We start from the raw sequence: 11,123 nt of genomic DNA on the forward strand, positions 1-11,123 counted from the left end.
ACCTTTCGTATTGAAGATATGAATTTTTTTCCCAAAACACCAACAAAAATTAGGTCTTTTGGGGAAAAAAATCCATATCTTCAATATGAAAGGTCAAAATTTTCAATTGATCGTCGGCTTTTCCTCCCAGCTACACACACTTTAAGAATATATCATTAGATTTGTAAAATTTACTTTGAGGACTGTTATATATCAAAAATGTGAAAAATATCAAATTTTAATAATTTGTCAGAAAATTTGTATTATATCGTGAATTTCAAAAAATTAAAATTATTTGATATCAGAAAGACATTCTTCGTATTCAGAATGCAATTCGATATGTCTGATGTGCTCTCATGTCCCACAGAAAATACTGTCGAAACGCTCAAAACGCTCATTCCAGATCCCTTAAAGAAAGCTCAATTTTATTGTTACCCTTTTGTTAGGAATACGACTTAAAGTTATTTTTAAGAGATGGGCAATTAAAGGGAGTAATTTGCTAAACAAGTACGATGTATATTTTTCTTGTAATTTTTTGAACAAACATAGTGTCAAACGTGGACGCAATCTCGTATGTTCTCGCGCAAGCGAGGCTGTTGAATTCGGCAACAAATTGACAATAGACAATAATTGACAATATAGCATGACCAATGAATATCCCTTTAATAAGGTAATTAGATGTTCTAAGATAAGTAGGTTCCTAAATCGAATAAAAATCAAGGTTTAGGCTACTACGAACGATCTAAAAAACTGAGGGACGTTCTCAGACTTTAACACCTTTAAAAAGATCCCTTTCCAAAAGACTATGCACCCCGCACACCGACATCGCCTGGCTAATAATTATTTGGTGCAGCAGAGACATTAAAATGAATACACGGGATCGATACACGTGAATTGCTATGCACGATTTTGATATCAGACGAAAATCTTCGGATACTGGGTTAGAAAATGATGAATATCTCCCGTAAATGATTTTTTCTCAAGAAACCAGATGTGGTCTCATACACTTGAAAATACGTGTTGAACAGATATGATAGTCGTTAGCGTGCGCTTTGAAAATTGGCCGTGCGCTTTGAACTCAAAATTTGACCAAAACTCTAATTTCCTGTATGGACTACAGCGCGCAGCAGGCTATAGCGGCACTCACTCAAGTGGAGACAGTATACCATTGACCACAATGTCGTATACAAGCTTACTCACACAGCGAGAAATCAATTACCCCGTCTATTGTCAGTAGCCTTAGTCAGGTCACTTCGCTAATTATGCATCTCATAAGGTCCGAATAAAATGGCCATGGGTGGCTGTGGATTCAACCTACCATGGCGATTTCTACCATGAAGATATCGGGGCGATGTCACTGTGCCCCGGGTATGCACCGTGCGTTTATTATGTTGTTAGAACTTTATTACTGTGTTGTTGTGGGTACAATACGTACCAACTTTTAAAAAAACTCGAGCTTCTTGTGGAGTGAATTGAACTGCTTCTCCGTTGTTATCTGCATCTTTTAGTTCTGCTTCCTGAACACCAGAGGGAAAAAGCACAATGCATTAAAGAATGTATCATTGTCTTGTTTGTGGCGTGATGACATACAGGTGTATCAAAATGATTGGTATCCATCAGCTTCAGATTATGGACAAGACTGTCACACCAAAATGCAACATACAGTATAACCTAAATAAAGACAAATGTGTCAAAATCAAGCAGCCGACTCTTTAGCCTGTACTCTTTTAGCTCTGATTTAAGACCTTTTTTGTTGAAATTGGTTAAGAATTAAAGAAACGGTGATCCAAAACCTAATGAAGGTACGAAATAAAAAGTTCTAATCAATGAAAGCACAACGCCAGTTTTTCGTGCTGCTAATCAATGAAAGCACGGGCAACAGTTATCTTGTTCACGAACGTTTTGTGTACAAATCAATAGGGCATGCAATGTGGCAAATTGCATCTTTTAAATTTGCATCTTCCTTGGCTTTTTGGATCGTCGTGTCTTTATTTCTTGAACAATTTCAACGAATGAGGCTTAAATTCGAGCTAAAAAGATGCAGCTATTGGCGGTTGGTTGCAATTATGACATATCTGCTTTTATTTAGGATATACAGGTGGTGAACGTAACTGGTACCTTAATTATTTGGCTTACTGTATAATAGGAGCTGCCTTATTAATCAATGAATGTTATGTGCGTTCATAAAACTATAAATCATGGGAATTTCAAAACGACCCAATGTTGCATACTGAAGGAGCGAGCTTGTCAATAAACACTAAAAACTAGTGGGTACCAACCATTTTGATACAGCTTGTAAAAATCGCCAAAGACCATAAAAATAAACAAACGACAAAACGGAAATAATTGAAACGTGTTAAAATCTCTTCAACAGTGAACACATCTCTTGAACACATAGTTATGTTTTTAATCGGAGACTGAATTAAAAGGACTAGTTTGCGTATGACGATTAACGCCCGCAGCCCGTGATTGGTAAACATTATTGGCGCGTAGAAAGTTGATTCATCTGGTGCCTTCATCGAAGAAAATGAATCGAGGATCAGGATGGCAAACTATTTCGGTACTTTTACAGGAAAAAACCCAATTTTCTAGGCATTGTTGACATGATACCATCAGGAAAGAAATTTTTCAATTACTAAGATGGTTTGTATGTTTGAAGGTGCGAAGTTAACCATAGGGCAAGCTGTTTTACCGCTGCTCTCAAAAATTTTCTTCAAGGCAAATTCTCAGTTCGATTGACATGTAACGTCATACACAAAATAGCATTTTTTTTAAATTCAGTCTCCGATTATACCAATTAATTATTCAAAATTAAATTATCTTTGCAGCCATTTACAAAATATATTTCATTATAGTTTTTATAATTCATGTTGTCCTACCTTTGTGATGTTAACGGATCCGGTGGGGAAAGTGATGTTGCCACAATTCCTGGTCTGCATATTCATAAGAGAATCACACCGCTTCCCGGAAAAATCCTGTAATCCATATTATATTATATACCAAGGAGGTTATATAAACATGGGGTAGAAAATATATTACGTAACACATTGTTTCTTTAATGCCGATTTGATTTGCCGACAGGCTATTCATAAAAGTGGTACCATTGTTTTGAACAAAATGGTTCCGCCATTAAATTGGTTACTGACACGACAGCATATTAACGCTTTACACAGCGAATTATCACTAAGTGCCCACAACAAAGTCATGTGTAAGCGTACCACTTGAGAAAGTGGTACCATTTTTGTTACACAGCCCAAGGGTGTGCCTGAGTTACCTAGACCTTCTATGTAATTCCAAAACGGCGTCCAAAGTAGTTTATTCGGCTAATTAAATTAATGAAACAGTAAAAAGCTGCGTCGGCAGTGTGATTATAAATACAAAAGTAAAAAGTAGGAAACTGCCGTGAAGTATATATATAAAATTGGACGAGCATACACAAGGAATGAACGTTGATAAACGCGCGTGCGAGTAGGGACAAAAGCGTGAGCGTGAAAGCACAAAAAAAGCATTAATTAAATTAATGAACATGCTATGACCTGACGATACACCTCGATAAGCCCAATGTATGAATACAAACGTCTATAAGTAATAATAATAAAGTCGCCTAATTGTACAAATATGTGATGATTGCACGACTTAATTCATCACTGCTTCATGATATTGATTGGCAACATTTTCCATATGTCAGCGCTCAAATCGGACACTGATGAATAAAAGCTTCTATTCGTCCGTTGTTATATACCATCAAGTACACACACACTGGCAAAGAGTTGAACATCCATCAAATATCCTGTTTATTTAATATATTATGGCAATGTACTTTGTGTGAAATAAGTAAGATCAGGCTCATCAATGGGATGGGGATGTCACCTATAGTGACATCGTGCGCGTATTCTAGTGCTTACAATAGCGGAATAATGGAAATCCGTCTGAACACAGAGACGAAAAAACGTTAGTCCTCATAATGTTCAGATGTCTTTAAAATTGGCGCCAAATGCTTTAATTTGTTTTTACAAGGTAGCAGCAAAATGGTTACGGAAGAACTTAGGACGGAATTGGTACTTGGACGAAAACAAACATCAAAGATGCGACATTTTGCGAAAGTTTGGGGACTGAGGAATTTTAGTTGTAATAATAAAGTCACATGGTTACTCTATACAGGATATAATGATATTTAAACACGTCATGAACACACGAGGCAATGGTTCAAGGTCAGCCGCCGCGCGCCGGTGCCTTATGGGGTAGCCACGTAACTCTTTATTTCTACTGATTCCCCACGACCTTGAAGGACGGCTGTCTTCTAAAGCTGGTAATTTCTTCCACCCGACAGATCCACGAATCATTCTCCATCACCATTTCCTTCATAAGTTACATAAGCAAATCGAACCATTTGGCGACCATTGCGAAGGCATCTGGACATTTTGTAGACTAAAGATTCTTCATCGTGAGTTCCCGTCTTTCCGCTATTGTAAACACAGAAATAGTCTGTGCTTACTTATTTCGTTAGATTTTTGTCAGTTTCTGTTTCCAAAGCGCAGGCTGGAAGTTAAAAGCGCAGACAGCAGCTTACCATATTATTTCAGCACATATTAAACCGCAATTTAAGTCCAACAATAGGTTTTTACAAGTACCAAAAAGGGATTTAGGGATTTATTCAAGGATTTGAGCAGTGGCGTAGATTTCTTTTTGACATTGAGGGGATGGGATTGGGAAAAAATCTTAAAATATAGGGAATCCGGCACCTGTTGGCGAAAAAAAAGGTTTATGGTACAAATGCGCTTGGACATTTTGAAGCTAAACTGATGAAATATTGTACAAAAGCAGAATAAATTCGCGCGTAGCGGTTTTGGGGGCTAAAATGGCCAAATGTGAGGTTAATTTGGTCAGAAGCCCCAGTGGCGTAACCAGTGGGGTGGCCGGGGGGAAAGCTGCCCCCCCCAAAAAAAAAACTGGGAAGAAGAGCAAAAAATTGGGAAGGGGAAAAGGGGGAAGGAGAGAAAAAGAGGAAGAAAAAGGGGAAGGAGAAGAGAAAAAAAAGGGGAAAAGAGGGAAGAAGAGAAAGGGGAAAGAAGAAAAGAAAAAAGAGGGGAAAAAGGGGAAGGGAGAAGAGAAAAAGGGAAGGGAGAAGAGAAAAGGGAAAGAAAGAGGGAATTTGAAATGTGTACTCTGAAACACTGATTGTTTAGCTTCTAATATGCCAAAAAGCAGGAGCTTCAGGGGCTCCGCCCCCTTGACCCCCGCCGGGGCTTTGCCCCTGGACCCCACGAGGGCCCCTAAGGCGGGCCCCTGGACCCCACCCGTTTAACGCTCCGCGGCAAGCAGCTCGCGACTTTTGGTCAAGAATTGGGAAATTTTTCAATCTTGCCCCCCCGGAAAGTCAGGTCTGGTTACGCCCCTGAAAAGCCCACATACCTTGGGGGGGGGGTGATTGTATGAACCATCCCCCTGGCAAAATATTGGGGGGATTTATCCCCATCCCCCGGGATCTACGCCTATGGATTTGAGATGCAATCATACATTGAATATCAATAGTAAATACACTACCATACATTACTCAAATACCAGAAATGATTTCAAGTGGTGGCCTCTCAATTCATCTCAATGCAACTAGGCATATCGCATAATATGTGCTTGAGGAATGTGCTCTTAATAAATTGTCAATGTACAGACAGTGAGACACTTTCAACAATAGGATTTGGCCTGAATATGTGATGCGATCAAGCAAAATCAGTCGGAACTCGGCAATAATAAATTTTCAGTTTCTTACAGGATAGTAAAAAACATTTACAAAGCTGGATTTTGCAGAAAACCCCATTGAAATTGAACAACCAGTTTCAAAGATTTGAGCAATTAAAGAGTTTCCAAAACGAGAAGAAACAAAAGGAAATATTTCCTTTATTTGGCTATATCTCAAAATCAATATTTCCGAGTTCCGACTGATTTTGCTTGATCGCATCACATATACTGAAAGGCAACTCATAGCTGAATTTATTACATCGCTGAGCTATAGCGATTGGTTTTTTGCCAATGAGATAGAACTGCGAGAAAAGCGAGGTACCTTATTGGTCTAATACCAATCGATCACCGCGCGCGTAGTATAAACGCAGCTTATGCTGTAACTTAGCAGCTACTCTCATCAGCCGGCTGGGCATTTTATAGACCCAAGTGCTTTGCTTCATGTCGTATTTCTATCATTATTATTAATAATAATAATGATTTACCTGGTGTAGACGATGTGCTATGCCTTGACCCAGGGGCTGGGGTATATTGGACGTGATCTTTTGTTCTACGATCTTTATTTCCATTTCTTATTAGCTGAATTTATACTCCATCGCTATGCGGCGAGCCATTGATTTCTAGCCAATCAAGCGTTAGTAGAAAATAACGCTACCTCATTGGTCAAATACCAATCGCTCGTCGCTCAGCGATGGAGTACAAATGCAGCTTTAAACGTGGGTGGCTTTTTGTAAAGCCTGATGGTAATTTCATTCCAGAAAATCACATCAGCAATCACACTTTGTTTCAGGACAGGTTTATACTACATTTTAACTTTGTTGGGCGAGTCATAAAAACTTACGTCGTCTTCACACCATGCACAGGATGGATCGCTTACGATACAATCTCGACAACGCATGGCTTCCGCACAAATGTCAGCTACCGCATCTGAAAACGGTAAAGCGATTTCAAATCATCCCGTTTGGTTTCTCCCTATCGGATTTTATTACATCAAAATTATTTTTTAAGTTCTAGTAAGATACAAAATTATAAGGCATGACTTAGATCAATCTACGTTATTAACCAATAGAACAGAATAGAATATTATGCGGGAAGCGGTGTGTCAGTAGAGCGTAGATTCCAGACCCAGACTCTTACTGGGCATGTCAGCTCGATCTACCGGGTAGAATATACTCCACTTGCCTGACGATGAGCCAGTAAAGGAGTATGCATTGTATGTCCCAACTCATAGCAAGAGGACGTCAACGAACCTTGTTCTGGAAACACATCCAGTGTCTTTTGGGGGACACGGACAGCATGCTGAGTCAAGGTCAACTATCGGCAATGGCTCAATACCGTAGCTGTAGCTGGAGGAAACTTGTAGTCGCCTGCTCCGCAGCCGAAGGATGATGATGAATCGTCCAAAATTGTAATGTGCGGTTTGTTTTGTGGTGCATTATAACTAAAGTACCAAACATATCGGGCAATGTGTAAAAGCTGGTTTTATCTAACCACAACAGTATCCAATAACTTACTCTGTGATAGTTGCTGACAATGATAGAGGACTGGTGCGGAAAAAATAACTGCTAACGCAAAAAGGAATACTCTATTATGTGTCATGATGAATGAATCTGAAAAACAAATAAAGATCAAGCTTAAGATTAAGACCAATATTCAGATCAAGATAAAGCTTAAAGGAAGTCTCCGTCAATCACAACATTATGCCTTATATGTAAGAAAAATAATTGTCAAGAACGAATCACCTGGTTTTATTTCAAACAAATATTGGCCATAAAAAGGAATAAAACATCCGTTTCTCAACACGCGATATTCAAAATATCGACAATTGAGCACAAATAACCATTACGTCATGCGCGGGAATTTTGAATATCGCGAGTTGAGAGCCGACTGTTTTTATGGTCAATATGAGTATGTTTTAAATAAAACCATGTGATTCGTGCTTGATAATTATTTTATAACATATAAGGCATAATGTTATGATTGCCGGAGACCCCTTTTAAGGACCAATATTCAGATCAAGTAGGCATGATAAGTGAAAGCAATTCAGCTAATGTGTACATAACTGCTTGTGATGTCGACATTGCCCTGTTTACGAATTTGGCTGATTCCATTAATGTGTAAGTTGGGACATGTGTAAACATTTAAATACAATGCCAAAAAGTCAGGTTTGAAAAAAATTGCATTCCGTACCCATTCCGATCGCCGAGGTGTAACTTTTAATTAATCCCCTAATCTAGAATCTAGATTGTTTTTGGCGTTGAACGACCATGACTACTCTGATACACCTTGATGGTCTTAAAATGTTACTCAATCATATACCCTTTAGGCTATATAACCCGATATTTTAACCGTAGGCCTACGTTTTCTGGCAACCTTTTTTGCTCTTGTCTACTCTTTCACGAAAATGTTTGTGTTTTCTGGGGCTTGTCGGGTGCATCAACTGGACTACGTACAATCTAATTTCTAAACCGTAACGCTGGGAATGGCAAAAGTAGGTCTTTATTTATGTAGGCTACTTGTTTTCTGATCAGATACCACAATAATTCAGATAACAAAATGACATTACAAAGTTTGATATAAAGTATACTTACTTTATCGTAAACGTAATCTGGTGTTAGAAATATTCCTTGCAAAGCCTGCTACAAATTCATCAGAATGTTTATCTTCTTTGAGATGCTGTCTAGAATATTGCTGAAATATTGTTGGAACTTCACCGATAAATCTTGCCTTGACTAACCCCAAAATGGCAACTCATTTACGAATACGTAGACCGTGCAGGGATTCACCACAACGTAACGTAGCAAAACCGATTCGATTTCATGAAACTTGAAGCCTGGCTTTACTATTTTTGAAATAACCTTCTTCTTAGCCACACTACGGTTTCCCATTAAGTGTACGTGACTGTCTCTCGAGTTTTCCAACATAAATTCCGACCACACGTATCCGGAGACGCACTGCCTACACACAGTGACATGGCCTATATCAATATTAAAGGTAGACAGTTGGTCCACGTTTATAACGTGGTATTTTTGTAACTTCACCCACATCCTTATTTACCCAGATGGAAGCCGATCACAAACATCCGGCATCCTTATTGAAAGTTTTAATACCCAATAACCCAGTCTAACGTCCTAATTCAAAGTTTTCAATTAAAGTAATAATCACAGCAGCTTTTCTATACTTTGTCAAATTTAACCTTATTTCATAAATGAAATTTAACATTGCAAATTCTCGCGTGATCGCTTGCCATTTTCACGGTTTATATCAATGTTTATTCCAAAAGATGCCAAGACCGTAATTTTGATGAATATGAGAGTATTCAAAAATAGCGAATTACTGAAAGCTAGAGGTTCCCCTTTTGGGGGTCGCGGCCTCTTCCAAAAGAGGTCGCGGGACTTGTCGGAAAAGAATATAAAAATACATCTCTGAGCCTTAAACATGTTAAAGTGCAGGGTCCCATTTTATTGGTTATGTAACCCAATTTTGACCCATGGTTGAACAAAATCATCAGAATCGGTAGAATAAAGTCTCATTTCTGATCCAATAAATTGCACTTAATGTGTAGCCTACGTTTCGATAACTACTCTGTTATCTTTGTCAACACTGGATGAAGATGCTACTGAGAACTGGTCATCCAATCACCTATTGATTTCTTGGCGTTGTCAGTTTTTTTTCCTGTCGCCATTCGCCACCAGAGATATCTGCGGAAGAATTTGTATTGGCTACCGAGTTGGCATGTAAACACCTATAGGAAACACCTGATGGAATCCAACTGAGAGCGAAAGTAGCGAGCACGTTGAAGTCTTCAAAAGTACCGTAGCAAACTGTTACCAAAGAAGAAAGGAAAGCCATAAAAGACTGGGAAAAGAAAGCGTCTTGAGAGTATACAACGAAAAAACCGGTTTCAACTTCTGGATTTTATTCTGACAACCACCTACTTCACCTTCAGAGGGAAAATTTACCGTCAGTTGTTTGGGACCGCGATGGGAAGCCCAGTATCACCGATTGCGGCTAACATCTTTATGGAAGCATTGGAACATCAAGCTTTTGCCACGGCTTCCCAGGATTGCAAGCCACAATTGCGGTTAAGATATGTCGATGGCGAAGAGAAACACAGTCCAACAGCAAATGGACCACATCAACAAAACTGATAAATGAAATCGGACTCCATTAGGTTATATACCACTAATAGGCCTGGGCGATACATGGAAGTACGAGTAAGTAACTATTTTTTGCATGGCATCTGAAAAAGGCTGCTTTAAAATCGCTGAAATTGACTAAGTATATTAATATACCCAAAAAGTACTTTTTGGGTTTGATGCTCAAAATGGAATATTATCTCTCATTATATGACATTTTTGTTGTAACAGTACCAAAATTCATACGCACGGCTTTGGTTTTCTAGTAAATATTCGCCCTTGTAACTTTCAGCTTCGAGGGCGCACTGCCATTTTAAGGTGTTTACGGTTCAGTGCGTTAAAACAAGAAAAGTCTCAGGTCAACCTATGCTATGTTGAGCTTTTAATCATTTGGCATCTAAATCATATAGTTTCACCTGATATTAGTGGCATTTAACTGTGAGAGTTCTGAATATGAGAAAATTCCACCCGAAATTACCCATTTTCCTATTGAAACCCGTGTAATACATACTTAGTGGCGTTGAACCATAAAGTTCACTTATGAGGAAGAGGCGGAAGGAACCATCCAATTTCTGGATACCCTCATAGCCAGAAAGAAACACTGTACGGTTAAACTTCTCATTTACCGCAAGCCAACCAATACTGACCAGGACCGGAGTTTCAAGTCCCACTAACCCCTGCATCACAAATGGGTGTCATAAGAACTCGTGTTTGACAAGAAAGAACGCATTGTAACGGAAGAGGAGAGTAAAAATGTTGCCATATTGAAGCTAAACTGATGAAATATGCTGCAAAAGTGGAATAAATTCGCGCGAAAGGCCCCGTCGCGCGGTTGATCGTTTTGGCCCCCTTTCTGCGTATTTGTATTGCTTCTCTAATTCTGCGTGATGCGGCGTTAAAGTCTTTATCTAGAATGTATGCCTACACGAATACGCTCACCGATTAGGTCTTTCTCCGCTTTCTAGATGATATTTCTCGCCTTTTCCGTGTTGATTGGACAGCGAATTTTGATCAACCGCGATGATGAGACTACTACTTTTTCGTCTCTTTGAAAAACCTCGATGTGATGTGCATACCTTCAGACTTTGGACTGCATAATGGTCCTTAAATGCAATGCTTTAAACTTTTTGGACATGTGTGAGTATTGCACCGTATTTTACTGAATGATTATTTGTTGCTATAAAATTAATACAAAACTACATTTTACAATATATTAATCATGTCTTTTAATGACATCAAATAATATTTCTATTCTATGTGATATGCCAT

At 38.8% G+C, this 11,123-nt stretch overlaps 1 protein-coding gene across 1 annotated transcript in view; it reads right to left on the bottom strand.

Annotated features, from left to right (window-relative positions):
* Nucleotides 1–2,918, bottom strand: part of LOC140143365 (integrin beta-1-like) — a 37,864-nt gene extending 34,946 nt beyond the window's left edge. The window contains exons 1-2 of the mRNA XM_072165220.1: nt 2,859–2,918; nt 1,415–1,496 (exon numbers count right to left, since the gene is read on the bottom strand). Coding sequence (XP_072021321.1) covers nt 1,415–1,496; nt 2,859–2,918 — 142 coding nt within the window. The remainder of the gene's footprint in view (nt 1–1,414; nt 1,497–2,858) is intronic.
* Between the last annotated feature and the right edge of the window lie 8,205 nt (nt 2,919–11,123).

This window comes from Amphiura filiformis, unplaced genomic scaffold (genome assembly GCF_039555335.1).
Source record: "Amphiura filiformis unplaced genomic scaffold, Afil_fr2py scaffold_21, whole genome shotgun sequence".
NCBI lineage: Eukaryota > Metazoa > Echinodermata > Ophiuroidea > Amphilepidida > Amphiuridae > Amphiura > Amphiura filiformis.